The 24,679-nt window shown below is 45.6% G+C and overlaps 1 protein-coding gene across 1 annotated transcript; it reads left to right on the top strand.

Moving 5' to 3' along the window:
* The first annotated feature begins 9,145 nt into the window (after positions 1-9,145).
* PHPT1 (phosphohistidine phosphatase 1) lies at positions 9,146-24,169 on the top strand. Its single transcript, XM_077477037.1, has 3 exons — positions 9,146-9,338; positions 12,822-12,949; positions 22,110-24,169. Exons 1-3 carry the CDS (start codon positions 9,197-9,199, stop codon positions 22,200-22,202), a joined length of 363 nt encoding a protein of 120 aa, XP_077333163.1. The 5' UTR covers positions 9,146-9,196; the 3' UTR covers positions 22,203-24,169.
* Positions 24,170-24,679: the final 510 nt, after the last annotated feature.

Below are 24,679 nucleotides of genomic sequence, written 5' to 3' on the forward strand. Positions count from 1 at the left end.
AGCAGCCACTGGCGTGGTGAAAAAAAACCCCAGCTCCCAGAACCTGTTCTGCCGCAGAGTTCATACAGATAGACGTTAACTGCACGTTTCTGCTGGAGCAGCCTATCAAGCATATAGAAGGTTGAGTTCCATCGCGTCGGGCAATCGCAAATAAGACGTCTGACTGGCAGATTGTGTCGCCGCTAAATGTCAGCAAGGCGAGCCATGGCCGTGTAAGATCTTATGAAATGGGCCGAGATTTTCCTTGCCTGCTGCAAGATGTCCTGGACCCCAGGGTATTTGACAACGAATCACTGCACGACCAAGTTTAAGACATGTGCCATGCATGGCACGTGCGTAATTTTGCCCTGTTTCAATGCGCTAAGCAGATTGGCACCGTTGTCACACACCTCTTTACTAACTGTCAAACTGAGCGGTGTTAGCCACTGATCTACCTGTGATGGCAAAGCTGAAAGGAGTGCTGGGCCAGTGTGGCTCTTGGCTTCCAGGCACAACAGACGCAGCACGGCATGGCAACGTCTCACCTGGCATGTCGAATAGGTTCTGGGGAGCTTGGGCGGCGCAGCGGAAGAGACGCTAGCAGCGGAAAAAAAGGAGTCAGCCGAGGAGGAGAGGGAGGAGGATGGAGTAGGAGGAGGAGGAGAAGAAGAGCCAGGCCTGCATGCAATCCGTGGCGGTAAAACCAAATCTACACGGGTGCCACGGGTTACATGCTTGACGGCCGTCAGAAGGTTCACCCAGTGGGCAGTAAAAGTGATATACCTTCCCTGCCTGTGTTTGCTAGACCACGTGTCTGTGGTCAGATGTATCTTGGCACCGACACTGTGTGCCAGAGATACATTCACTTGCCACTGAACATGGGCATATAGCTCTGGGATGCCCTTCTGTGAGAAATACTTCCTTCCTGGGCCCTTCCATTGTGGTGTTCCAATGGCCACAAATTTTCGAAAGGCCTCCGAGTCCACCAGTTTATATGGCAGTAGTTGGCGGGCTATCAGTTCTGACAAGCCAGCCGTCAAATCGTTGGGCAAGAGGGTTATCCGGCGTCATCATTTTTTTACGCTCGAACATTAGGCCCACGGAAGACTGCCTTTTTGCATAAAAACGTGAGCTTGGCGTGATGGAAGGTGGAGTGGAGGACAATTGTGAGGAGAGAGGAGAAGGAGAAGTAGAAGACGAGGCTGGACGGTGAGAGCCTGGAGTGTGGCTTTGTGTGTTCCGTTGCTCCCACTGGGCTCGGTGATGGCAGCTCATGTGCCTTCTTAAGGCGGTCGTCCCTAGGTGAGTGTTGGGCTTACTGCGACTAATGCGTTGACTGCTAAGATTGCAGATGGCAACACTATTGTCAGCAGCGGACACGTTAAAAAAAGCCCACACTGCGGAGCCATGTGCCGGCGTCCTGGGAGCGCCAGATGTGACCGTACATGGTCGATGACTCACTCCTGATACATTAGCAGTCTGCTTTGTCCCTCCTGTGCAATGTAAGTTATTCCTGCTTCTCCTCCCTATCTGCTGGTCCATATCTCCCTCTGAACTCCCCTCCTCTTCCTCTCTTGTGGGCACCCACGTGACATCACTAGACACGTCATCATCTACGTCATCTTCCCCACCGCTATAAGTAGAGATCTCGGAGTAAGCAGCAACACCGGGGGACCAACCTCCTCCTTGGGCTGATCTGGGTACTGTCGTCAGACTGCTGAGTGGCGGTTCTTGTTACCTCCTCTTCCTGATCCAATGCCAAGAGTGGCTGTGCATCAGAAATGTCTTGATATGGATCGGAAAATAATTCCTGTGACTCAAGCGGAAGGTATGTGGTGGTGGTGGTGTTGTTGGTGGTAGTGTCTTTGGGGGTGCACATAGCAGAGAGTGAAGAAGAGGGTGCAGAGCGAGAGGATGAGGAGGGTGCAGAAGAGTAAGGCTGAGTGAGCCACTCAACCAAGTCTGGTGGTTCCTTTGACGTAATCGCACACACCTTCTGCAATTTCCCACTTTGGCTCAAGCCTGTTGCTCCTGTCCTACCCCTACCACCCCTGCGGAAGGTCCTGCCTATTCCTCTGCCTGTCATTTTTTAAATGACCCTGTGACAAAACTCTCTACAGAAGTGCAGTATGTATGTGGAAGAAGGTATATAACACCCCGCTTCAATCTGTTGTTTTTGGGGGCCACTGGTCTATCACACCAGTTACAATATTTTTTTTTGGATTGCGTTTGTCACTCTTTGTAGTATCGCTGCAGAACCGCTCAGCAGTCACAATGCTGCACAGTGGAAACGCACTATACTATGCTTTCTATATGTGCAAGTATTTTATATGTGTATTACACAACTATATACTGCACACCAAATAGTACACCTATACCAGTCCTTAAGGACCTTTGTGGAACTAGTAGGTTGTGATTAGCAGACTGTACCTCAGTCCCTATACTGATAAAGGACTGCTGCAGAATAGGGCAGCAGTCAGCAGTAGTGCACCTCAACCCTATATATTGTGGACCTATACCAGTCCTTAAGGATTAGCAGACTGTACCTCACTCAACCCTATATACTCTAGTACGCTATACCTTACCAGTCCTTAGAAGGACCTTTGTGGAACTAGTAGGTTGTGATTAGCAAACTGTACCTCACTCAACCCTATATACTGTAGTACACTATACCTTACCAGCCCTTATAAGGACCTTTGTGGAACTAGTAGGTTGTGATTAGCAGACTGTACCTCAGTCCCTATACTCATAAAGGACTACTGCAGCAGAAGGGCAGCAGTCAAAAGTTTTTTTACACAGTAAACACGTAAGTCCGCCGGGCAAACAGCGGCAATAGTCTGCCGATCGGGCGGACCGCGAACAGCAGAAATTCGCAGCGAACCGACCGCCGGGCGAACAGTTCGGCCATCCCTACTGCAGACCATCCCTACCGCTGGTTGAAGAAATCAAAATAAAGGAAAAAAAGCCTGAAAAAAGCTAAGAAAGTTTTTTTTAACTACTTCCCATCCAAAGACATGGCTGGACTTTTGGTAGTTATACTGGGATGATGCCTGAACAACTGCAGGCATCACCCCGGTATAGTTTTTTAAACTTGGAGGTCGGCTCTCTTGTAATAGCAATAGGAGCGGATAACTAGCTATTGCTATTACAAGCAGTAGGACGTTCCCCCTACCGCGGCTCTCTCAGACTCTCTCAGACTCTCCGTCCTACTGGGAGACCCGGGGGGACTAGCCAGCATGTCCGACGGCTGGCGGGACAGCCAAGCAAAGCCGGGATCGGCTTTAATTTGCTGTTTGTAATAGTAACCTGAAAGCGATGACATGACATCACTTCCGGTTTACTTGGAAACCATCAGCACCATTCTCTAAAAATCAACAGCATTCAAAAACACTGATCTTGGTGATTTGAATGCTTTTAAGGGCAGAAGAGGGATTTGGGGTCTTATATGCTACAGATCTCTCAATAAAGAGGACCTGTCACTGCCTATTGATGTTTACATTCCTTGTGACAGCAATAAAAGTGATAAAAAAAATTTAAAGCAACAGTGTAAAAATAAAAAAATAAAATAGATCAATAATAAAAATAAAAAAAAATTGAAAGTGCCCCTGTCCTCCCGTGCTTCCGTGTAAGACACGCTATAGTCCTGCATGCACGCAAACATTGATCGTCCCACACATGTGAGGTATAACCACGAACGTCAGATTGTGGGCACTAATTCTAGTTCTAGTCCTCCTCTGTAAATCTAAAGTGGTAACTTGTAAAGGCAAGTTTCTTAAAGCGGGAGTCCCACAATTTTTTTTTTTTAAGTCAGCAGCTACAAATACTGCAGCTGCTGACTTTTAAAATAAGGACACTTACCTGTCACAGGGTCCAGCGATGTCAGCACCCGAGGCCAAACTGTCCCTCAGTCTTCGCATGCTCCCGCCGCCATCTTTGGTATGAGAATCAGGAAATGAAGCCTTGCAGCTTCACTTCCTGGTTCCCTACTGCGCATGCGCGAGTTGCGCAGTGCAATCCGAATGGTCCCTGCTGTCTCTGGGACCCATGTGTGTCCCAGCAGACAGAGCGGCAGGACGGGAAGAAGCATAGACGGGAAGCGACGTCACGGCAACCACGGAACTTAATTTCCCATTGTGCTTAGCAGCACCAAGCATGCGCAGTTGCCTTTTTGTATATTTCATCTAACGAGAATGAGCAACGTTCTCGTTCACATGTCGCATAAATTACATGCCCATTCCCACCCCCCCAGCACGCATATATTAAAATCGTAATGCGTACAATCTTCTACTGTCCAATGAATCTATTAGTTTGTTTAAAAATTTTCGAAATTATTTTATAGTTGATTAAAATGTCTAAAATGGTGAATTAGGAATAACTCAGATGAGTAGTTATATAGGGCAGGGTCAAGGCGGGGCAGTGAAGATTAGTGCACAATAAAAATAAGGCACGGGAGGCGACGCTGCGGCGTCATAGACATGCCCACTAAACCCCCAGCCCCTGTGTCTCTGTGATACGTAGAGAGCGTCTCCATGTAGGGCTGTAGTCCTAGGGAGGGGGCGAGCACGATCACTCACCACCAGGAAAAATGTCTCGACTGATGGTGACAAGCTCCATGAAGAATAAGGCCGCGTACACACGCGCGGACTGTTGGCCCAACTTTGTCCGTCCAACAGTTTGAGCGAACAGTCCGCTCAAACTTAGCATGGACGGACATGGCCACACACGACGGACGAACAGTTTGCTGAAACCGTGCGCGATGACGTGAACGGCACGTACGACGGGACGAAAAATACGACGTCCTATACACTGCAATGCAACCTTCCGACGTGGAAATCCTTTCTGAGCATGCGCGAGACTTAGTTGGCCGAACAAGCCTACACACGAGCGAACAGTCCGCTGAAACCTTGTTTCAGCGGACAGTTTTTCGGAATTTCCGTAAGACCTTGTTCGGCCAACTGTCCGCTGAAACTGTCCGCTGAAGCCCCACACACGAGCGGACTGTCCGCCCAAACACTGTTCAGCGGACAAGGTTGGGCGAACAGTCCGCGCGTGTGTACGCGGCCTTACAGAAAGTGAAGATTTCAAACAAGGATTAGTGATATTTAGAAGAGAAATCGAAGGAACAGGTAAGTGAACTAGCACTGCATTAGCTTAAAGGAAGCTAGTTAGCAAATAAAAAAATAAAAAAATCTTTACAACCCCTTTAACCCATTGATTGCCCCTCTGATTACCCAGCCAATGTCATTAGTACAGTATGATCACTGTATCGTGGTCACTAGCGACGCCAGTGTCAGTTGTTTTTGTCTCTCCCAGACTCTCCGCCACATTATCACAGTCACACTATAAGTCACTGATCCCCACCATTACTAGCATAGTGTCTGTAAAGATCAGTATCTTGATCATGATCTGAAGTATACTAGTGTTCCCATAAGTATAGAGTCACAACAAAAAATGCAGTTTGGTTTTTACCAAATACGTTTTGGCCTAATTTATGGCAGATATGTTTTACAGGGAAAAAAAAATCAAAAATCAAAATGTTCTGTCTTTTTTTTATTTATTTATATAATAAAAACCCAGTGGAGATCAATTACCAAAATAAAGCTCTATTTGAGTGAAAAATATGATATAGATTTCTTTTGGGTGCAGTTGTTGCATGACCGAGCAATTGCCAGTAGCACAGTGCTGAATAGCGAAAAATGCCCTGGTCATGAAGGGGGTAAAACTTTCTGGAGGTCAAGTGGTTAAAGCAGCCAATATATTATGAATGGAAAGCCAGTGTACAACAACGAATGAAAAAATCCACACAATCCTATTTTTAGCAACACAGCACACCACATCCCATGGTAGATTTTTTTTAATTTTTTTTTTTTTTTTATAATTCTTTATTTCTTTACAGGAAAACAGAAATAAATCAATAATAGCAGTTACACACTACTTCGTAATTTCTTCATTTTACATTCATATTTCAAACCAAAATATAATCTTCAGATTTTAGATCCCATGGTAGATTTAATGTTGTGCACTGCATTGCTGTCAACTGTACAATGTGGTGTAGACATATTACAAAGAATGCCAAGAGCTAGCTCTGACTGGATGGGGTGAAGAGATGTGGTAATGAGTCCTTGATCTCCACTTCATCCAATCAGAGAATGTCTCGTATTTACTGCACTGATAGGAGGTAATGATAGGCGGCACTAATGGGCACTCATGGCAGGCATATCAGGCACTGATAGGCAGCACTGAAAGTTGGCACTGCTGAGGAGGTGCTGATGGGCAATGATTGGCAGCATTGGTAGGCACTGATGGGCAATGATTGGCAGCATTGTTGGGCACTGATTGGAAGCACTGATGGGCAATGATTAGTGGGCAATGATTGGCAGCACTGATGGGCAATGATTGGCAGCACTGATGGGCAATGATTAGTGGGCAATGATTGGCAGCACTGATGGGCAATGATTGGCAGCACTGATGGGCAATGATTGCTGGGCAATGATTGGCAGCATTGGTGGGCACTGATTGGCAGCACTGATGGGCAATGATTGGTGGGCACTGATTGCAGCATTGGTGGACGCTGATTGGCAGCACTGGTGGGCAATGATTGGTGGACACTGATTGGCGGCAATGAATTGGCAGCACTGGTGGGCACTGATTGGCAGCACTGATGGGCAATGATTGGCAGCACTGGTGGGCACTGCTTGGCATTACCGGTGGGCACTGTTGGGACTGCACTGATATCAGTGTAGCTGTCACTTTAACACAAGCCAGTTATTGGCTCTCTTCTCCTCTCCTCACGCTGTCAGCATGAGGATTGGAGTGCCGATAACCAGCTTGTGTTTATATCTGTGATTGGACCTTTACCCCGATCTGTGATCACCTGACTCGGAAGGACTTAGCAACCACAAAGCCTGCCACGGGAGGGGGGGGGGGGTGTGAATGGGCAGCGTGATCACAGGAGGACAGAACATTCATGGACCCCTGCTCTGTAGCTGTCTTTCAGCTATAGTGGAGGCGGGAAGGGGTTGAGGTAAAATGCATAGTTGCCAACTGTCCCGAATTTCCCGGGACATTCCCGGGATTAGGAAATTTGTCCCGAATTAATTTTGTCCCGGGAAATGTCCTGGGAAATTTCCAGTTTTTCACCGCTGGCCGCTAGAGGTCCGCGGCGGCGGAGACAATGTCTCCGCCAGCCACCATTTTTAAGAAGACCAGAAGCTGGTCTTCAATAGAGATCATTGCTGTGGCGCCACAGTTGGTTCAAGTCTCCGCGTGGCAACAACAGGATGACGGGGGCCAGTGAGTCTGTGGATCATCATGTCGGGGGCCTGTCTGTTAGCCGGGGCCAGTCTGTTAGCCAGGGGCCATTGTGTTTGCCGGGGGCCAGTCTGTTAGCTGGGGGCCAGTGTGTTTGCCGGGGGCCATTGTGTTTGCCGGGGGCCAGTGTGTTTGCCAGGGGCCATTGTGTTTGCCAGGGGCCATTATGTTTGCCAGGGGTCAGTGTGTTTGCCGGGGGCCAGTCTGTGTATGTTGGGGGCCAGTCTGCCTGGATGTCAGAGGGGGCGCAGTCATAGTCTGGATGTCAGAGGGGGAGCAGTCAGAGTCGGCGCAGTCAGAGTCTGGATGTCAGAGGGAGCGCAGTCAGAGTCTGGACGTCAGAGGGGGCGCAGTAAGAGTCTGGACGTCAGAGGGGGCGCAGTCAGAGTCTGGACATCAGAGGGGGCGCAGTCAGAGTCTGGACGTCAGAGGGGGTGCAGTCAGAGTCTGGACGTCAGAGGGGGCGCAGTTAGAATCTGGACGTCAGAGGGGGCGCAGTCAGAGTCTGGATGTCAGAGAGGGCACCAGATTTGAGGAGGGCTGATGGAGACACCAGATATGAGGAAGGCTGCTCTGATGGGACACCAGATGTGAGGAAGGCTGCTCTGATGGGACACCCAGATGTGAGGAAGGCTGCTCTGATGGGGCACCAGATGTGAGGAAGGCTGCTCTGATGTGACACCAGATGTGAGGAAGGCTGCTCTGATGGGGCACCTGATGTGAGGAAGGCTGCTCTGATGGGGCACCTGATGTAAGGAGGGACTCTGCTGGGGGCACCTGATGGCAGGCAACGTGGCTAGTGACGCGCTCATGGCTCCCACTGATTCTGTATTATGGTGAGTTGAATGATTTAATTTCATATTACAATGTAATAATAGAAATAATGTGCTTCAATCATCCTGGCACCATAACAATCATGGCACCGGGATGATTGAAGCACTAACACCAGGTATTTGGAGTATCTTTATCTGCTGATTGTCTAACTCTGGAAAACACATTGCTATTGTGGTGTAGGATCGGGGGGCTGCTGTCCCTCCATCCCCCCCCTGCCCTTTCCCTCTCCATCCCGCATTCATCTCAGACACTAACCACGCCCCTTGAGCCACGCCCCATGTACGCCACACCCACTATTTTACGTAAACCACGCCCATATTTTGCTGTGTAGCGTGCTTCATTTTATCCTTTTCCTATGCCACGCCTATAACATCATGCCCCGCCCCCTAATTATAACATAACTCCGCTTACTGACAAAAAAGTGTCCCGAATTATTTTTTTATAATGTTGGCAACTATGAAAATGCAATGTATTCTGTGAACGGTGCTGTAGCGAGGAACCTCCTGTAGGTACTATTCAGCAGGGCTGCCGCTCCGAATGGAGACCCAGAAGGCAGCAGCGATTACTGTAGATCTACTACGGTGATTTTCCACTTCGGTGGCTGTCCCACAAGTATAGCCTATTCATATTTACATTGATCCAAGCTAGACCTGAAGTTCAGCTTGAAGGAGAGAGCAGAGTGATGACACCATCAGTCTGCAGCTCCTCTTTTATCGTCCAATCACAGACTAGCGAGAGGTAGGGCGGTGACCAGGCTGTATAACATTACTGTATCAGAGAGAAGTCAGGTCAGGAGGCTGACTGTGCTGTGTAAATCTAAAGACTGATCAGACATCAATACAAATATGTTGGTCAGTAGAACAGCTCCATCATATTTATTTCAAACATTGCTCTATTTAGCTCTCTGCCTTCAGCTTTAAAATCAGCTCAGTAGCACATCTCTATGGCAACATTGAGCGGAAGTGAGGTTTTCCCCTGTTCAATCCTGATTGGCGGGACGACCTTAGGTCTGGCTCCCGCGTTCTCATTGGGCAGCCGGCCTGATTGCTGATTGGACGCGCGGGAAGCAGTCATGGCTGAGCTGCAGAAGGTTCCGCTGGTGGATATAGACCCAGACGGCACCTTCAAATACGTGCTGATACGAGTCAGCTACAGAGAGAAGCTAGAAGACCACAGGGACATCGTGAGGGGATACGGCTGGGCGGAGTACCACGGTGAGAGCAGGACGCCATCTTCCCCGAGGCCTGCCATACCTCGGGTAGCCACGCCCTCAGAGTAACACGTGCCCAGGACCTAGACCTGAGAGTGACGTCAATGTCTGTCACTAGATAGTGTTACATGACACATGTCATTGTTCCCAACAAATAAAATACATTGTATTGCACTATTCAAGGGAGAGTCACTTCTTTAGCACTCCCCCTTCATCCTTTTCCCTCAGCCCTTTCCTTTTCTGTGCTGGCCCAGCTCCTCCACCTCTGACCTCCCTACATAACCTTCTATGTAGCTACAGGGGGAGGAGCATAGGACATACTAGAGTGGTGTCGCCATACACTTTGCAACCTGACCGTACAATCGGATTTACCAAAACTAGACTATGCGGCTCTATCTAATCAAATTGTATCCACTAGGACTGCATTGATTTACCGCACTCATAGGCAGCACTGATGGGTCGCACTGGTAGAAAGCACTAAAAGGTGACACTGTGGAGGAGGTGTTGATGGGCACTGATTTACAGCGTTGGTGGCCACTGATTGGCAGTATTGGTGGGCACTGTTGGGACTGCACTGATTATCAGTGTAGATGTCCCTTTAATACAAGCTGGTTATCGGCTCTCTTCTCCTGATTGTACAGTATATACTGTACAATCAGATTGTACAATTTGTTTTTTTTGTTTTTTAGAGGTCATTTACACCAGATGCATTTATGAACGCAGTACAAAGGCTTATGCAAGGAAACTTACAGCATGCTGCATTTTTTTTTTTTGCACCACTGATGCATGGAAATGTAGTTCTAAACTGTTTTTATTTTTTACTTTAATGCGTTCTCTGCATTTAAGATAAAAACCACCTGTTGTAGCCCCCTGCCTCAAAACACTTACTTGAGGTGTCTATAGATCCAGCACTATGCCCATCTGCAGCTCCCCCTTTTGTTTACTTACTGGTCTCACAGGCTTTGCTGAGAACAGGTAAAAAGCCATTGGCTCCTGCTGCTGTCAGTCAAATCCAGTGTGGGAGGAGTTGGGATTGAGGGGGGGTTTGGAGCGGGATGCGCACAGCCTGACTGCACCTCTGTCCCCATAGCACACAGCTTGCAGCATGGTACTCGGAGGAGGAACGGAGAGCACTGGCAGAGGACCACCAAAGGGGAGCTAAGTGACCGCTCTGTGTAGGGTTGCCACCTCATCTCTTTAAACCCAAACACATGAATTACACAGGTTCTGAGGGTAATTTAATGCAGATAAGGCACCAAGTGAGTTTAATTACCACCTCAATCGGCCACAGAAGTTGTGTAATTAATATGTGTTCGGTTTTAAAGAAGTGAGGCGGCAACCATAGCTCTGTGCAATGTCCTAGCACATAGCAGGTAAGTATAAAGTCTTTATTTTATTAAGAACAAAAATAGCCTATACAACCATTTTAAATCGGTTCTCCATGCTGGGGGAGGGGGAATTAAGTCAGCAGCTACAGATACTGTAGCTGCTGACTTTTAACCACTTCTTGACTGCGCTATAGGAGAATGATGGCTACAGGTTGTGCAATTCTGGCAGGGAATCTGTTGATCTCCTCCCAGAACCACGCCCTCCGCACACCCACTGTGGCGGGCTCTGTGATCGTTGTGTCCTTCAGGGTAGAGGGGCCAATCACAGTGGCAATAAAAAAAAAAAATGGTGGTTCAATAGGGATTATATCTAATTATGGTAACCGACTCGCCAATACCAGTCACAGTGACCCTTTACCATGTGGTCAGCAGTGTCCAATCACAGCTGATCACAATGTAAACACACTTACCGGTTATCGGCATTCCTTTCCTCATGCGCTGTCACAGTGTGGGGAGAGCCGATAACCGGCAAGTGTGACAGGGGTCATATACACTCGTCAGTGCTGCACATCACTGCAGCCTGATCAGCGTACATCAGTGAAGGAGAAAGATTACTTATTTGCAATTTTTAACCACTTGAGATCCGCGCTATAGCCAAATGACGGCTACAGCACGGATCTCCTTTTCTAGGACGACGTCAATAGACTTAGTCCTGTGTACGAGCGGCCTGCGCACCCCCTGAGGTGCGCGCGCGGCACGCTCTGTGATCGGCGAGTCCATGAGACTCGCCTGATCACCGATCCGTGCAAGGGGTCGATCCCGACCCCTTATCACGTGATCAGCTGTCAGCCAATGACAGCTGATCATTTGATATAACGGAGCCGGTAATCGGCTACTATTCCTCCTCGCGCTGACAGCACGAGGAGAAAAAAAAAAAGCCGATCACCGGCGGCTGTGATCGGGACATCAGTCCCGATCACAGCCAGCAATGCAAGCGCCCACCTGCCCCTTGCCAGTGCCCACCTGCCCCCTGCAGTGCCACACTTATTAAAAGTAAGTGCCCCCCGTCAGTGCCACCCAGCAGTGCCCACAGTGCCACCCAGCAGTGCCCAAAATCTGCCTCAAAGGTGCTGCACCCCAGTGCCACATATCAGTGCCGCCCATCAGTGCCACCTATCAGAGCCACCTATCAGTGCCCATCAGTCCCATCTATCAGTGGTATCTATCAGTGCCCATCCGTGCCACCCATCCGTGCCATCTTATCTGTGCCCATCTTTGCCCATCGGTGCCGCCTTATCTGTGCCTATTAGTGCCGCCTTAACTATGCCCATCAGTGCCCACCAGTGCAGCCCATCAGTGCCCACCAATGCAGCCTATCAGTGCCGCCTAATCAGCGCACTTCAATGAAGGAGAAAAATGACCCGTTTGCAAAATTTTATAACAAACTATTAAAACATGATTTTTTTTTTTTTTTGCATCTTTTTTTGGTTTATTTAGCAAAAAATAAAACTCTGAGCTGTAACTAAATACCACCAAAAGAAAGCTCTATTTGTGGGAAAAAAATGATAAAAATTTCATTTGGGTACAGTGTTGTATGCCCGCGCAATTGTCATTCAAAGTGCATCAGCGCTGAAAGCTGAAAATTGGTCTGGGACTGAGGGGGGTTTAAGTGCCCAGTAAGCAAGTGGTTAACAGAAACTAAGAAAAACTTTATTTTTTCTTTTAATATTTTTTTTTTTCCCAAAATGTTTGTTTTTATTTTATTTTTATTTTTTTATTTTTTTTTAGGTAAAAAAATCCAGTGGTCATTTAATGCCACCAAAAGAAAGCTCTATTTGTGTGTGTGTGTGTGTGTGTGTGTGTGTGTGTGTGGGGGGGGGGGGGGGGGGGAGGGGAGATAAAACATTTTGTTTGGGTACAATGTTGCATGACCATGCAATTCTCTGTCATTCAAAAGTGCAACAGTGCTGAAAGTTGATAATTGGCCTGGGCAGGAAGGGGGGTAAAAGTGCCCAATAGGCAAGTGGTTAAATGAAATTTATCTAGACTCTGATTGTCTTGTTCATAAAACGTTCTCATTGTTGAATATGTGCCATGTTCCCCTCCTTTATCACATTAGTATATTATTCTGAAAAGGCCTACACTGTGTTTTGTTGCAGCTGACATCTATGACAGAGTGGCCTCGGAGATCGAGAAGGGCCGCGTTCTGGACTGTGAGTGCCTGGGAGGAGGCCGAATTTCCCATTCTAGTGGCAGCAAGAAGATCCATATCTATGGCTACTCCTTGGTAACTGAATATATGGACATAACTATATTCCTTTCTCTTTACATCATTAAGCAGATTACTCAAATTTTCTTTCCTTCCACCATGGGAGGTTTCCAGGCCGGCAGACTACAATGATTACTGCTAGCTATTGCCACTGGTAGTAATCGCATGTAGAAAAATCCGACAGGCTGGCTGTACCCAAGTTGATTGATTGACTTTGGTACAATCGGCCCGCCCGTACATGGATCTAATTTTGGCTGATCCCCGCAGAACTTGTAATTTCGATCCATGTATGGCTGGCTTTATACAGACAAATGCTTTTGCTTCAGAGGTCTGTCATATAAAGTGTAAAGGATGAGGGCACCGCAATGTATGATTTATTATTATTCTTGATAATAGCATAGTAGGTAAATCTAGGGCTGAAACAACGAATCGATTATGAAATCGATTACTGTTTCATAATCTATTAATCAGCCAGTAACATAATGGGGTTAAAAAAAAAAACTAAAATGAGCCCTTTATAGTACAAAAAGAGCAAATAATCGCTACTGTAAATATTACTGTCACAGTTCTACAGTAAAAATTGAACCCCTTGCAGTAGTGATTATTTGCTTTTTTTTGTACTATAAAGGGTTAATTTTTATTTTTTTTTTTTTTTTTTTTTTTTTCTTTTTAACTCCTTTATGTTACTAAACGTCTAAGCCCTTGTACACACGTTCAGAGAATCTGTCGGAATGAGTCTTATCGGACCGTGTCATCAGATAATCCGACTGTGTGTGGTATACATCGGACTGATTCCGTCCGAATCTCCATCCGACCCAATTTTCCAACATGTTGGAAAGATTTCCCGACCAACTGGGCCGGACGGACCTAATCCGATCATGTGTAGAGCATTTTGATCAGACCAAGTGCCACGCGTGCTCAGATCAAATTCCTACATCAAAGCTATTGGCTACTAGCCTGAATGTAGTCCCATTGTAACGAAATTACGTCATCACGTTCTGAAAGATCGGATTTTTCGACAACTTAGTCCGACCGTGTGTATGCAACAATTTCGGACACAATCCGTTGGACTAAATCCGAAGGGCAAAATCCGACGGATTTGGTTGGCAAAATCTCCGACCGTGTGTACGTGGGCTAAGAGCTGGTTTACATCAAATGCCGCGTACACACGATCGGAATTTCGACCAGCAAAAGACCGATGAGAGCCTTTCCTCTAAAAAAGTGACCATTTGTATGCTCCATCGGAATTTAGCTGGCCGAATTCCCACCAGCAAAAATTTGATAGCATGTTCTCAATTTTTCAGATGGAAAAAATTTCTATTGGAAATTCCGATTGTATGTATGCAATTCCGATGCACAAAAACTCACACATGCTTAGATTCGGCTACGACATGGATGCTATTGGCTTCTCGGTATTGAACTTCCTTTTTCTAGTCCCGTCCTACGTGTTGTACGTCACCGCGTTCTTGATGGTTGGAATTTGGTGTGACCGTGTGTATGCAAGACAGCTTGAGTGGAGTTCCAGCAGGAAAACCATCAGAGCTTTTTCCGACCAAAATTCCGATCGTGTGTACATGGCATATGTGGTGTGGTGTTGTGTGTGTGTGTGTGTGTGTGTGTGTGTGTGTTTTTTTTTTGGTGCTTTTTACAGAAACGCACTACAGTTCATTTACATTGTTTCCTATGGGACACGTTCACATCTGTGCTTTTTTTCAGTCGCTGCGTATTTGGAAAGGGTCGGGGTCTTTTTTTACCACAAAACAGTGCTTTTTTGGTTCAATATACTTCAGTGGAGAAGCATGTAATGCGTTTTTGCAGCAATTTGTGTTTTTATAATCCGCCCAACAACAAATTAGCCCAAAAAAAAAAAATGCAACATCACATGCGCAAAAATCAAAACACACTGCAGAAACGGATCAAAAGCAAACTGCATAGGTGTGTACCTGTGTGCCTTATGCTGGCCACACAGATCAATTTTCAGATGAAAATTCTTTGTACATTTGCTGAATGAAAGAATATTGTTTGAAATTTTCACTTGTTTTTAACATTCTATTTCCAAATTTTCCCATCACTGTGGTTGAAAATGAGCATCAAATTGACCCCACTAACAGTTAGAAAATCAAACGTTCTTTAAAATTACTTTTTATTTATTTTTTTGTTTTTGAAGGAAGACATTGTTTTTTTTTTTAACCACTTGCTTACTGGGCACTTAAACCCCCCTCAGTCCCAGACCAATTTTCAGCTTTCAGCGCTGATGCACTTTGAATGACAATTGCGCGGTCATACAACACTGTACCCAAATGAAATTTTTATCATTTTTTTCCCACAAATAGAGCTTTCTTTTGGTGGTATTTAGTTACAGCTCGGAGTTTTATTTTTTGCTAAACAAACAAAAAAAGATGCAAAAAATAAAAAAATAAAAAATCATGTTTTAATAGTTTGTTATACAATTTTGCAAACGGGTCATTTTTCTCCTTCATTGAAGTGCGCTGATTAGGCGGCACTGATGGCTGCATTGGTGGGCACTGATGGGCTGCATTGGTGGGCACTGATGGGCTGCATTGGTGGGCACTGATGGGCTGCATTGGTGGGCACTGATGGGCTGCATTGGTGGGCACTGATGGGCTGCATTGGTGGGCACTGATGGGCTGCATTGGTGGGCACTGATGGGCTGCATTGGTGGGCACTGATGGGCTGCATTGGTGGGCACTGATGGGCTGCATTGGTGGGCACTGATGGGCTGCATTGGTGGGCACTGATGGGCTGCATTGGTGGGCACTGATGGGCTGCATTGGTGGGCACTGATGGGCTGCATTGGTGGGCACTGATGGGCTGCATTGGTGGGCACTGATAGGCTGCACTGGTGGGCACTAATAGGCACAGATAAGGCGGCACTGATGGGCAAAGATGGGCACAGATAAGATGGCATGGATGGGTGGCACGGATAAGTGGCACGGATGGGTGGCACGGATGGGCACTGATGGGTACCACTGATAGATGGGACTGATGGGCACTGATAGGTGGCACTGATAGGTGGCTCTGATGGGCGGCACTGCTGGGCACTGATGGGCGGCACTGCTGGGCACTGATGGGCGGCACTGGGGTGCAGCACCTTTGCGGCAGATTGTGGGCACTGTGGGTGGCACTGTTGGTGCCACTGTTGGATGGCACTGTGGGTGGCACTGTGGGTGGCACTGTGGGTGGCGCTGTGGGCACTATGGGCACTGCTGGGTGGCACTGATGGGGGGCACTTACTTTCATTCAGGATGGCACTGCGGTGGGCAGGTGGGCACTGGCAGGGGGCAGGTGGTCAGCTGTATTGCTGGCCGTGATCGGGACTGATGTCCCGATCATGGCCGCCGGTGATCGGCTTTTTTTTTTCTCTCCTCGCGCTGTCAGCGCGAGGAGGAATAATAGCCGATTACCGGCTCCGTTCTGTCACATGATCAGCTGTCATTGGCTGACAGCTGATCACGTGATAAGGGGTCGGGATCGACCCCTTACACGGATCGGTGATCAGGCGAGTCTCATGGACTCGCCGATCACAGAGCGCGCCGCGTGCGCCCCTCAGGGGGCGCGCAGGCCGCTCGTAACCGGGACGACGTCAATAGACGTAGTCCCAGAAAAGTAGATCCGCGCTAATGCCGTCATTTGGCAATAGCGCGGATCTCAAGTGGTTAAATAATAAAAAAAAAACATTTGATCTCCAAGTCTGATATTTACCAGATTCACGCTTTAATATACTATTAGAGGATATATATACTATCTCTCTCCTCTAATAGTATATACAGTATATCTCAGAGCGGATTCGAGATTTTGCTCCCTAACATATAGTTGTTTATATTTACCACTGCATAGAGATATTGAAGAATAAATTGCTAAATTCTACACCACACTATTTTTTTTAAGGTTATTAATCAAAATAATAATCGGCCAACTAATCGATTTTATGAAAATAATCATTAGTTGCAGCCCTAGGTAAATCCAATGCGTTTCAGGGGAACATAACTCTCCCTTCACGGGGCTCGAATGCTGGTCATTGTGGGCAAAGGATGAAGGATTAGCATCCAGACTTCTCCTTTTTATCCTTGATCCTTCACTCAGGTTGTCCAGTATTTCCCCTCCAGCTTTAAAGCCCTGATAAAAGTAGAGTTGCAAACTCCTGAAACGTGCTGGTATTTCATGCTTATCATTTATCAAGAGTAGGGGTGCAATGGATCGGCACCGATCTGTGATCCAAACAGGTCACCCCGCTCGGATCGGCACACGGAGCGCTCCCTGGCTTAGGCCTATTTCCGGAGCAGTGGCCATCTTGGTACACCCGTTGGCGTTTACAATGTGATACCTCCGTCAAATGATGGAGCGATCATCTGTAAACAAACCTGCGTCATGATGACGCTGGTTCCTCTCTCCTCTCTGTACTGATCTGTTCAGTGGAGGGGAGAAATCGGATGGCAGCAGCGCTGTGGGATGCATCTGTAGAGCCCACAGCGCTGCTCTGTGACAAGTGCAGTCACAGCCATCCCTGCAATACCCTGGCAATGCCCTGCAATATTCGGCAATATCCATCCATGCTGAGCCAATATTACAGTGGGGAGATTGTGGATATTACAGTGGGGACTATATGGTGGTGGCATTTTCACAGGTCTTTGCAAATTCAATTATTATTTGCTGATCCGAAAAATGATCCGATCCGTAACTCTGATCTGAGGAACGTTACAATCCGTTATTTTTTTCAATCCAGAGTAATAAATCCAGGCAGGCCGTGCCTGCGTGGAACGTTCCCTATTTATTTCTATTAGATGGCCTTCAGTTGTTGGCAGTTGTTTATGACGCATAGTGCTTTAGCAAATTATTTGTAATCCAGTAAGGGTTGAGATCTTTTAGTTGTTCTAAACCCTTACATATAGCCAGTGACGTGACTGGCTTCAGGTTATACATTGAGCTTAAACAAATTTTCCTACACAAGTTCACATGTTGCACCTGATTATCTGCAGTCTTCTCTTTGCTACATCTGTTCAAAGTCCAGAATTTATAAAGCTTGTCTGTGCTGTCCAAAAAAAAAAAGGGGGGGGGGGGGCAAAGAGCTGAAGTCTCGCTCTGCAGATCTTAGTGAGGGGAGCTGATTGAAGTCAATGGACACCCCTCTTTCATACAGCACACAGGAACAGAGCGGTGGCTGTCAATCAGCTGGCCATCCCATCCCCTGCCATCTTCCTTCTCTTTTTTTTTTTTTTTTTTTTTTTCCTCCCCTCATGGTGTCAGGAAAACTTGTGAGAAGTGTCTCTTGGTGATGGCAGAGCAAGGAAGTAGCAGACAGAAATTACACGTAGGGGGAGATTAACTAAAACTGGAGAACTCAGAATTGGATGCAGCTGTGCATGGTAGCCAATTCTTATTTCAGCTTGTTTAACCACATGCTACAAAATCATGTACCTGCTTGTCATTTTGACAGCTGCAGGCATCACCCCTGGTACCGTTTTTAGAGCCAACAGGTAGTTTCTCGTGATGGCAATCAATGTGGCTAAACAGCCTCTTGATTGTTATCCCAAGCAGCGGGAAGGGTCCTCCCCTTCCGCCACTCTGCCCGGACACTCTCGTCCCACCAGGATACCCAAACGACCGGAGACCTGAACAAACCCGAAATTCAGCTTTGATCGGGTCTCGGATCTAGAAACCCAGAAAGCGACATTATGATGTCCCTTCCATTTTACTGGAGCCTTAAAGGCTCCAGATTAAGAAAAAATGTCAGTATTCAAAACTGACAAACTGTGTTTTTTGAATGCTTTTAAGTGCAAAAAAAAGTGACGTGTACATTGCTGTCACATGGGATGTTTACATTTAAAAAAAAATAATAATAATTTAAAGCCCCACATCCCTCCGCATTTGCACGCAGAAGTGAACTCATATGTAAGTTGTGCCCGCAAATGTAAATGGTGTTCAAACCACACGTGAGATATTGCCAAAATCATTAGAGCGAGAGCAATAATTCTAGCATGAGACTTCCCCTCTAACTCCAAACTAGTAACTGTCAAAGATTTTTAAAGTGGCAGCTATGGAGATTTTTAAGTACCATAGGTTGTCGCCATTCCACGGGTGTGTGCAACTTAAATGCATGATATGTTGGGTATCTGTTTACTTGGTGTAACATCTTGTTGATGTAATGTAAAATATTGCAAGGACTACCGTTTTATTCTCTAGGGTTTCTGCAAAAATAAAAATATATAATGTTTGGGGGTTCTAAGTAATTTTCCAACATAAAATACAGATTTTAACTTGTAAGCAACAAATGTCGGAAAAAAGTGGTTAATTAAGCTTTGGCAAGAAAACCTGGAAGCTTGATTTCTATACACGACTGCAGATTTTGCACTCTTCAGTTTTAGTAAATCCACCCTAATGTGCTTTGGATTGAGACGAGTACACACTATAGAGCAGGGATATGCAATTAGCGGACCTCCAGCTGTTGCAGAACTACAAGTCCCATGAGGCATAGCAACACTGATGGCCACAAGCATGACCCCCAGAGGCATGATGGGACTTGTAGTTTTGCAACAGCTGGAGGTCCGCTAATTGCAGATCCCTGCTATAGAGGGATATGCTTTGTTCATATTGCATGTTCGAGGTTTACAACCACTTTTACCCTCTTAACACCCAATGCTTGAGCGGCCCTTAGGCCAGACCCACAACTGGTTACTTGTGGTTAACAAAAAATTGATGACCTGGTGAAAATGCTAGTTTCCTTGCTGTCTCCGAAGTTTGAGTCACTGATCCTGAGCAAGAATGTAGCACGTATTTGGAACTCCTCATGTACAGATTTGTTCCAAGTACGAAATTAAATGAACATAGCAGCCAGACAAATAGCATTTTGAGAAGGTCAGCATTAGCAGCACTGCTTGTCTTGAGCAACAGACTACAAGGGAATTCTGTAAATGGGGAAAATAAGGTTCCTAAGATATGACGGTTTATGATCACATGGTTTGTGGCTCAAGCCACAAATTTTTTGAATGGCCTCTACAATGTGATTGTGTTATCATATTTTATAGAATGTGTGTTGTTTTTTGGGACACTTTCCATCTTTTTGCTCAAAGTGCCTGTTTACACGGGGGGGTGATCTGTCAGACGACTTAGCTGCCTGACAAGTCACGCTCCATGCATTGTAATGGAACCATTTTAATAGGAGTGACTCAAGTCGCTTCAACTTAGAAAAAGATTCCTGTACTACTTTATGGTGACTTCGGAGCGGCTTGCATTGACTTCTATACAGAAGTCGTTGTGCAAGCCACGCTGAGGTCATGCTGTACAGAGTGGCTTCAGCGTCGGATGACTTTGAAGCCGCCCCTGTGTGAACCAGCACTAAATTATATAAAATTCTGTTTATTTGGAAAACAAAAATGGTCAAATGAAAACTAAATTATTTTTCGTGGGTGCCATACGGTTTCCTTCCGAACACTTAGGATGGGTTCACACATGTGCGGTGTGAATTCTACCTCCAGTTTCTCTGCAAAGAGATAAAAGTAGCTGTTCAGCGGTTCCTCCCTTTAGTAGCTGTGGATCAGCTGACCTGGGAGAAGGGGGAGGGGAGAGAGAATGTGTTCAGAACGGAACGCACCTGCGAATCGGATGCATTCCCGTAGAAGATTATGTGCCTGCAATTCGCACCGCAATGCCTAGAAAACGCACTTTTTTTTTTTTGGGCAAAGCAGAGTGCGGATGCAACGCACATATGTGAACCAGACTCATTCACACTAACAGATTTTAAAATGCCATGTAAATTAGATGCGTTGTAAGCTGCATCCAATTCACATAGGTGTGAACCCAGCCTTAGAGTATCAGACAATCATGGCGTGCCCAACATTTTCCAATGTGAAATGATGAATCTTCCAGGTGTAGGGTGTATGGGCATAACCCCCAGCTCCACAATGCAGCATTTGGTGCCTAAGTAACATTTGCCGAAGGTGAAGATCTATGCATGTTGTTTTGGCTGTAGATGCACAGTAAGCGTGGATGATTGCTGTGCAGTGGTGGTATGTATTTACTTAGTTGGCCCTGATTACAGGGTCAATTAAAAGCTGAACTCAAAGAATTACCCCAAAAACATCCTTCTAGTGCAGCCCCCCCCCCCCACACTGCAAGGGTTAAATGCTAGTTAAAGGAGTTGTAAAGACCTATGTGTAGCAGCCTCCCCAGCACCCCCTAATTACTTGACTGAGCCCCAGCAATATCCAGGACGTTCGTCCTGATTGGCTGAGACACAGCAGCGACGCCATTGGCTCCCGCGGCTGTCAAAGCCAGTCAGCCAATCACGAGAGAAAGGGGCTCAGAGTCTGAACGGATACATGGAGCTCTGACTTGGCTCGGGTGCCCCCATAGAAAGCTGCTGGCTGACGGCGCACTCTATAGGAGGGAGGGGCTAAGAGCAGCAAAGAGGGACCCGAGAAGAGGAGGATCCGGGCTGCTCTGTGCAAAACCAACTACACAGAGGAGGTAAGTAATACATGTTTTTTTTTTTTTTTAAACAAGACTTTGCAATCACTTTAAGTGTGGGGTAGAGGAATAAGCTGTAACGTTTGTCCTATTCCTCGCACCAGCAGGCTTCAGGCACTCGCCACCTCTGATACTTCAGATTTTTGGGGGGCCCTTGCGGTTTTTATGTGCTACAATCCAGGGCTATTGGTCTTGTATTGTACTTGATGTGAGTAATGCAACCGCAGACTAGAATTGCTGAAGAGAATAGGTTTTGGGGGACCTGTCACACAGCATGGAGGAAATCTGCCTGAGCGAGGAAGTATAAGGTAACTATTACACCTTATTATTCTCCTGGACTTAACAAGCATGTAGCTCTCACAGTGCAGATCTCCGTTATAAGGGTGTTCTCTTGTAAATTCCGGAGTTGAGCTTTAAAGTAAACATCTACTCCAGGCAACTAGTGAAATCAGTCTATGCTAATTCTGTGCAAATATTGCACATATGCTAAGATTGTTAATTTTGCACAAAGTGCTTCTGACCCAGGCTGACATATACATTTATATTCTGTATGTAGCCTGCAATAGTTGATACAGAAGAAACTTTACAACAGTATACCTCAGAAAATTTGTTTGTAGTCTTTGAATAGTTTATATTTAGATTATTTGTCAAAAGATTTCATAAAATGCTAACCGCACATTCTCATCTTTTGTAGGGTTTTGGTCGGGCTAAGCACTCTGTATCTATGGAGCTGATCAAGACGAAATATCCAGATTATGAGGTCACCTGGTCAGATGAAGGATACTGATGAGGCTTCCAATGACCCTACAGAATTCCAGGGCACGGTGTTACTGGTCTGAGGCCAGAACTGCACAGGAGATTTTAGGCTTCTGCTACTCTGATTACCCACATGGTGGACTTCATCTTTTTTGCTCCCCATTGTTAGTGGTTAGATGAGGTCATTCTCATTACAGGTTAACTCGCACAGTAATATAAACTTTAAAGTGGAATTCCAGCCTAACACTAACTAGTCAAATGTAAAAATGTTCTCTCCCCTCTTCTACTACCTCACCTGTGTTAAAAGAAAAAAAAAAGTCTATACTTCTTTTCAGTCTGCTCATTTTAGGACTAGTGATCCCCCTGTGTTAGTCTACAGGAGACTGGAGGGAGCACTCTACAAGGGCCTGGGAAATCCAGGAGCTGTGACGTCACTCAAAGGCTCCCATGTCTAGGCCATTGTCAGTGCTCCCTCCTCTCTGAGAAGCTGTTAATCATGTGACTTGCCTGGAGCAGGCTCAAAATAGGTAAGTACACAGACCTTTTTTGCTTGGGTTTGGTAGCAGGAGGGGAAGGACTAGTTAGTGTTAGGCTGCAATTCTACTTTAAAGGGTTAGTACACCTTTTGAAGTATGTTACACCTATATTAAGGGTGTAATGTGTAGCATGCTCCAGACCTGCACCCCCCCCCCCCCCACACACACCTTGTGACGGTGGGCAAAGGGATCCTCTCCTTGCATTTACTGCCATATTTTGAAAATGGCGTGGCTGTGTGGGGCTCCCCTGGCCCAGCTATGTCATTCACTCCCTGGAATCTGCAAATGGGCTGTCAACTTGCTGATTGGCACACTCCTAGTCCATTCACACTGCCTACAGCTCTGTAACAGCCCATACAGAGCTCCAGAGTGTGTGAAGGAGCCTGACATTGTAATTGCAATCCACTGAGGCTCCTGTGAAAAAAGTAATAAATGCACACTTTTTTTTTCCTTCAAAAATATATGCATTTATTATTTCAAAAGGGTGAATTTATCCTTAAAAAAAAAAAAACTGTACTGAGGAATCATAGAAGCAACTATTGCTGACTTGTTAATTTAAAATTCCTAATTCCTGGCTGCTATACTGAACTGAATATGGAATTCAGAAATTCTTATCTCGCTCTCTAATCTGCATGTTTACTCTGAGCAGGCAACTCCAATCATTTTAAAGCAAAGGACAGCTAGAATTTTTGGACTGAGGTCAGCAATGGAAACCTACTTGTTTTTTCTCGGGTAGGTTTACTAATAATTACTGTGATTATATTGAATATGGAATACAGAAGCCTATTGAGTGTAGGCCTGGCTTCTGTCCACAAGTAATGTATTTTCACATAGTTGTATGATAGTGTACAGTTTGCCTCAACAATGGGAAAGCCATTTTATTGGCTGAATGTTATTCAAAATTAATCATATTTGTGCCTGCCAAAGTACCAGTAACACTGCAGAATAAAGCTGACCATACAGTTAGTTTTTGTTTTCTTTTTTCTTGTTTAGCCAGTGGGCTGAATGGTAAATAAAAAAAATTAAAAGATTCCTCCATCCACACAATCAAGTTGGATGGAGGAATCTTTCCTCCGCAGGACACTGTATTCTGACAGCTGCACCCACCACCATCAGAATACACTGATCAGTGATTTGAAGTCACTGATTTGAGAAAGTTTCCGGTACATCCCTTTGACAGAAATAAATCAAACCATTAACTTCTGTCATGCAGTGACTGCCATACACTGATCAAAATTCAGCCAGTCCCTTCTGATCTGGCCAAATTTTGATCAGTGTTTGGCCAGCTTTACTGTTTGCTTAGCTGATGCTCACTAGATACTGCTAAATACATTGATGTATTTATTCTGCCTTGATGTTAAGCATCATTCTATGATAACACAGAGCCCTCTAATGCCACAACATGTCCCTTTTCATGTGCATTTCCTGTGTAAATAAAATAATCTGTAAACGTCTTGATAAACCTGTGTTATCTTTACTGCTATTCATGTGCAATTTAAACAGGGGGAGAGTTTACATTTACTGATGCTCGCCTGTCAAAGCAGACCAAAAACTGATTACATTTAAATACATATGACTAGAGCTGCCTGATTCTGGCCAAAATGAGAATCGCATTTTTTTTTTTTTTTCTTGGACTAAAAAGATCACGATTCTCGCAACATAAAATCTTTCACATTATACAAAAAAATTGGGCTAACTTTACTGGTTAGGTGTTTTTTTTTTTTTTTTTTTCTTTTAAATACAGTGTGACATTAAATATTGCAACAACCATCATTTTATTTTCTGGGGTCTCTACAAAAATAAAATAAACAATTTTGTGTGTATTAATGTTTTGGGGGTTCTAAGTAATTTTCTAGTAAAAAAACAAAAACAAAAAAAAAAATGTTTTACTTGAAACCAACAAATGACAGAAAAAGGTTTAGTGTTTAAACTTTCCTCATTTACACACAGTCTATTCCATTGACAAATTGTT

Source organism: Lithobates pipiens, unplaced genomic scaffold (genome assembly GCF_037356315.1).
Source record: "Lithobates pipiens isolate NorthernLeopardFrog02 unplaced genomic scaffold, aLitPip1_a1.2 Scaffold_1, whole genome shotgun sequence".
Taxonomy (NCBI): domain Eukaryota; kingdom Metazoa; phylum Chordata; class Amphibia; order Anura; family Ranidae; genus Lithobates; species Lithobates pipiens.

Excerpts from the sequence above, each read along its gene's own strand:
- PHPT1 (XM_077477037.1), top strand. The coding sequence starts at position 9,197 with ATGGCTGAGCTGCAGAAGGTTCCGCTGGTGGATATAGACCCAGACGGC. Across the intron at positions 9,339-12,821 it reads CGGCTGGGCGGAGTACCACG|CTGACATCTATGACAGAGTG; the intron begins GTGAGAGCAGGA and ends GTTTTGTTGCAG. Across the intron at positions 12,950-22,109 it reads ATATCTATGGCTACTCCTTG|GGTTTTGGTCGGGCTAAGCA; the intron begins GTAACTGAATAT and ends CATCTTTTGTAG.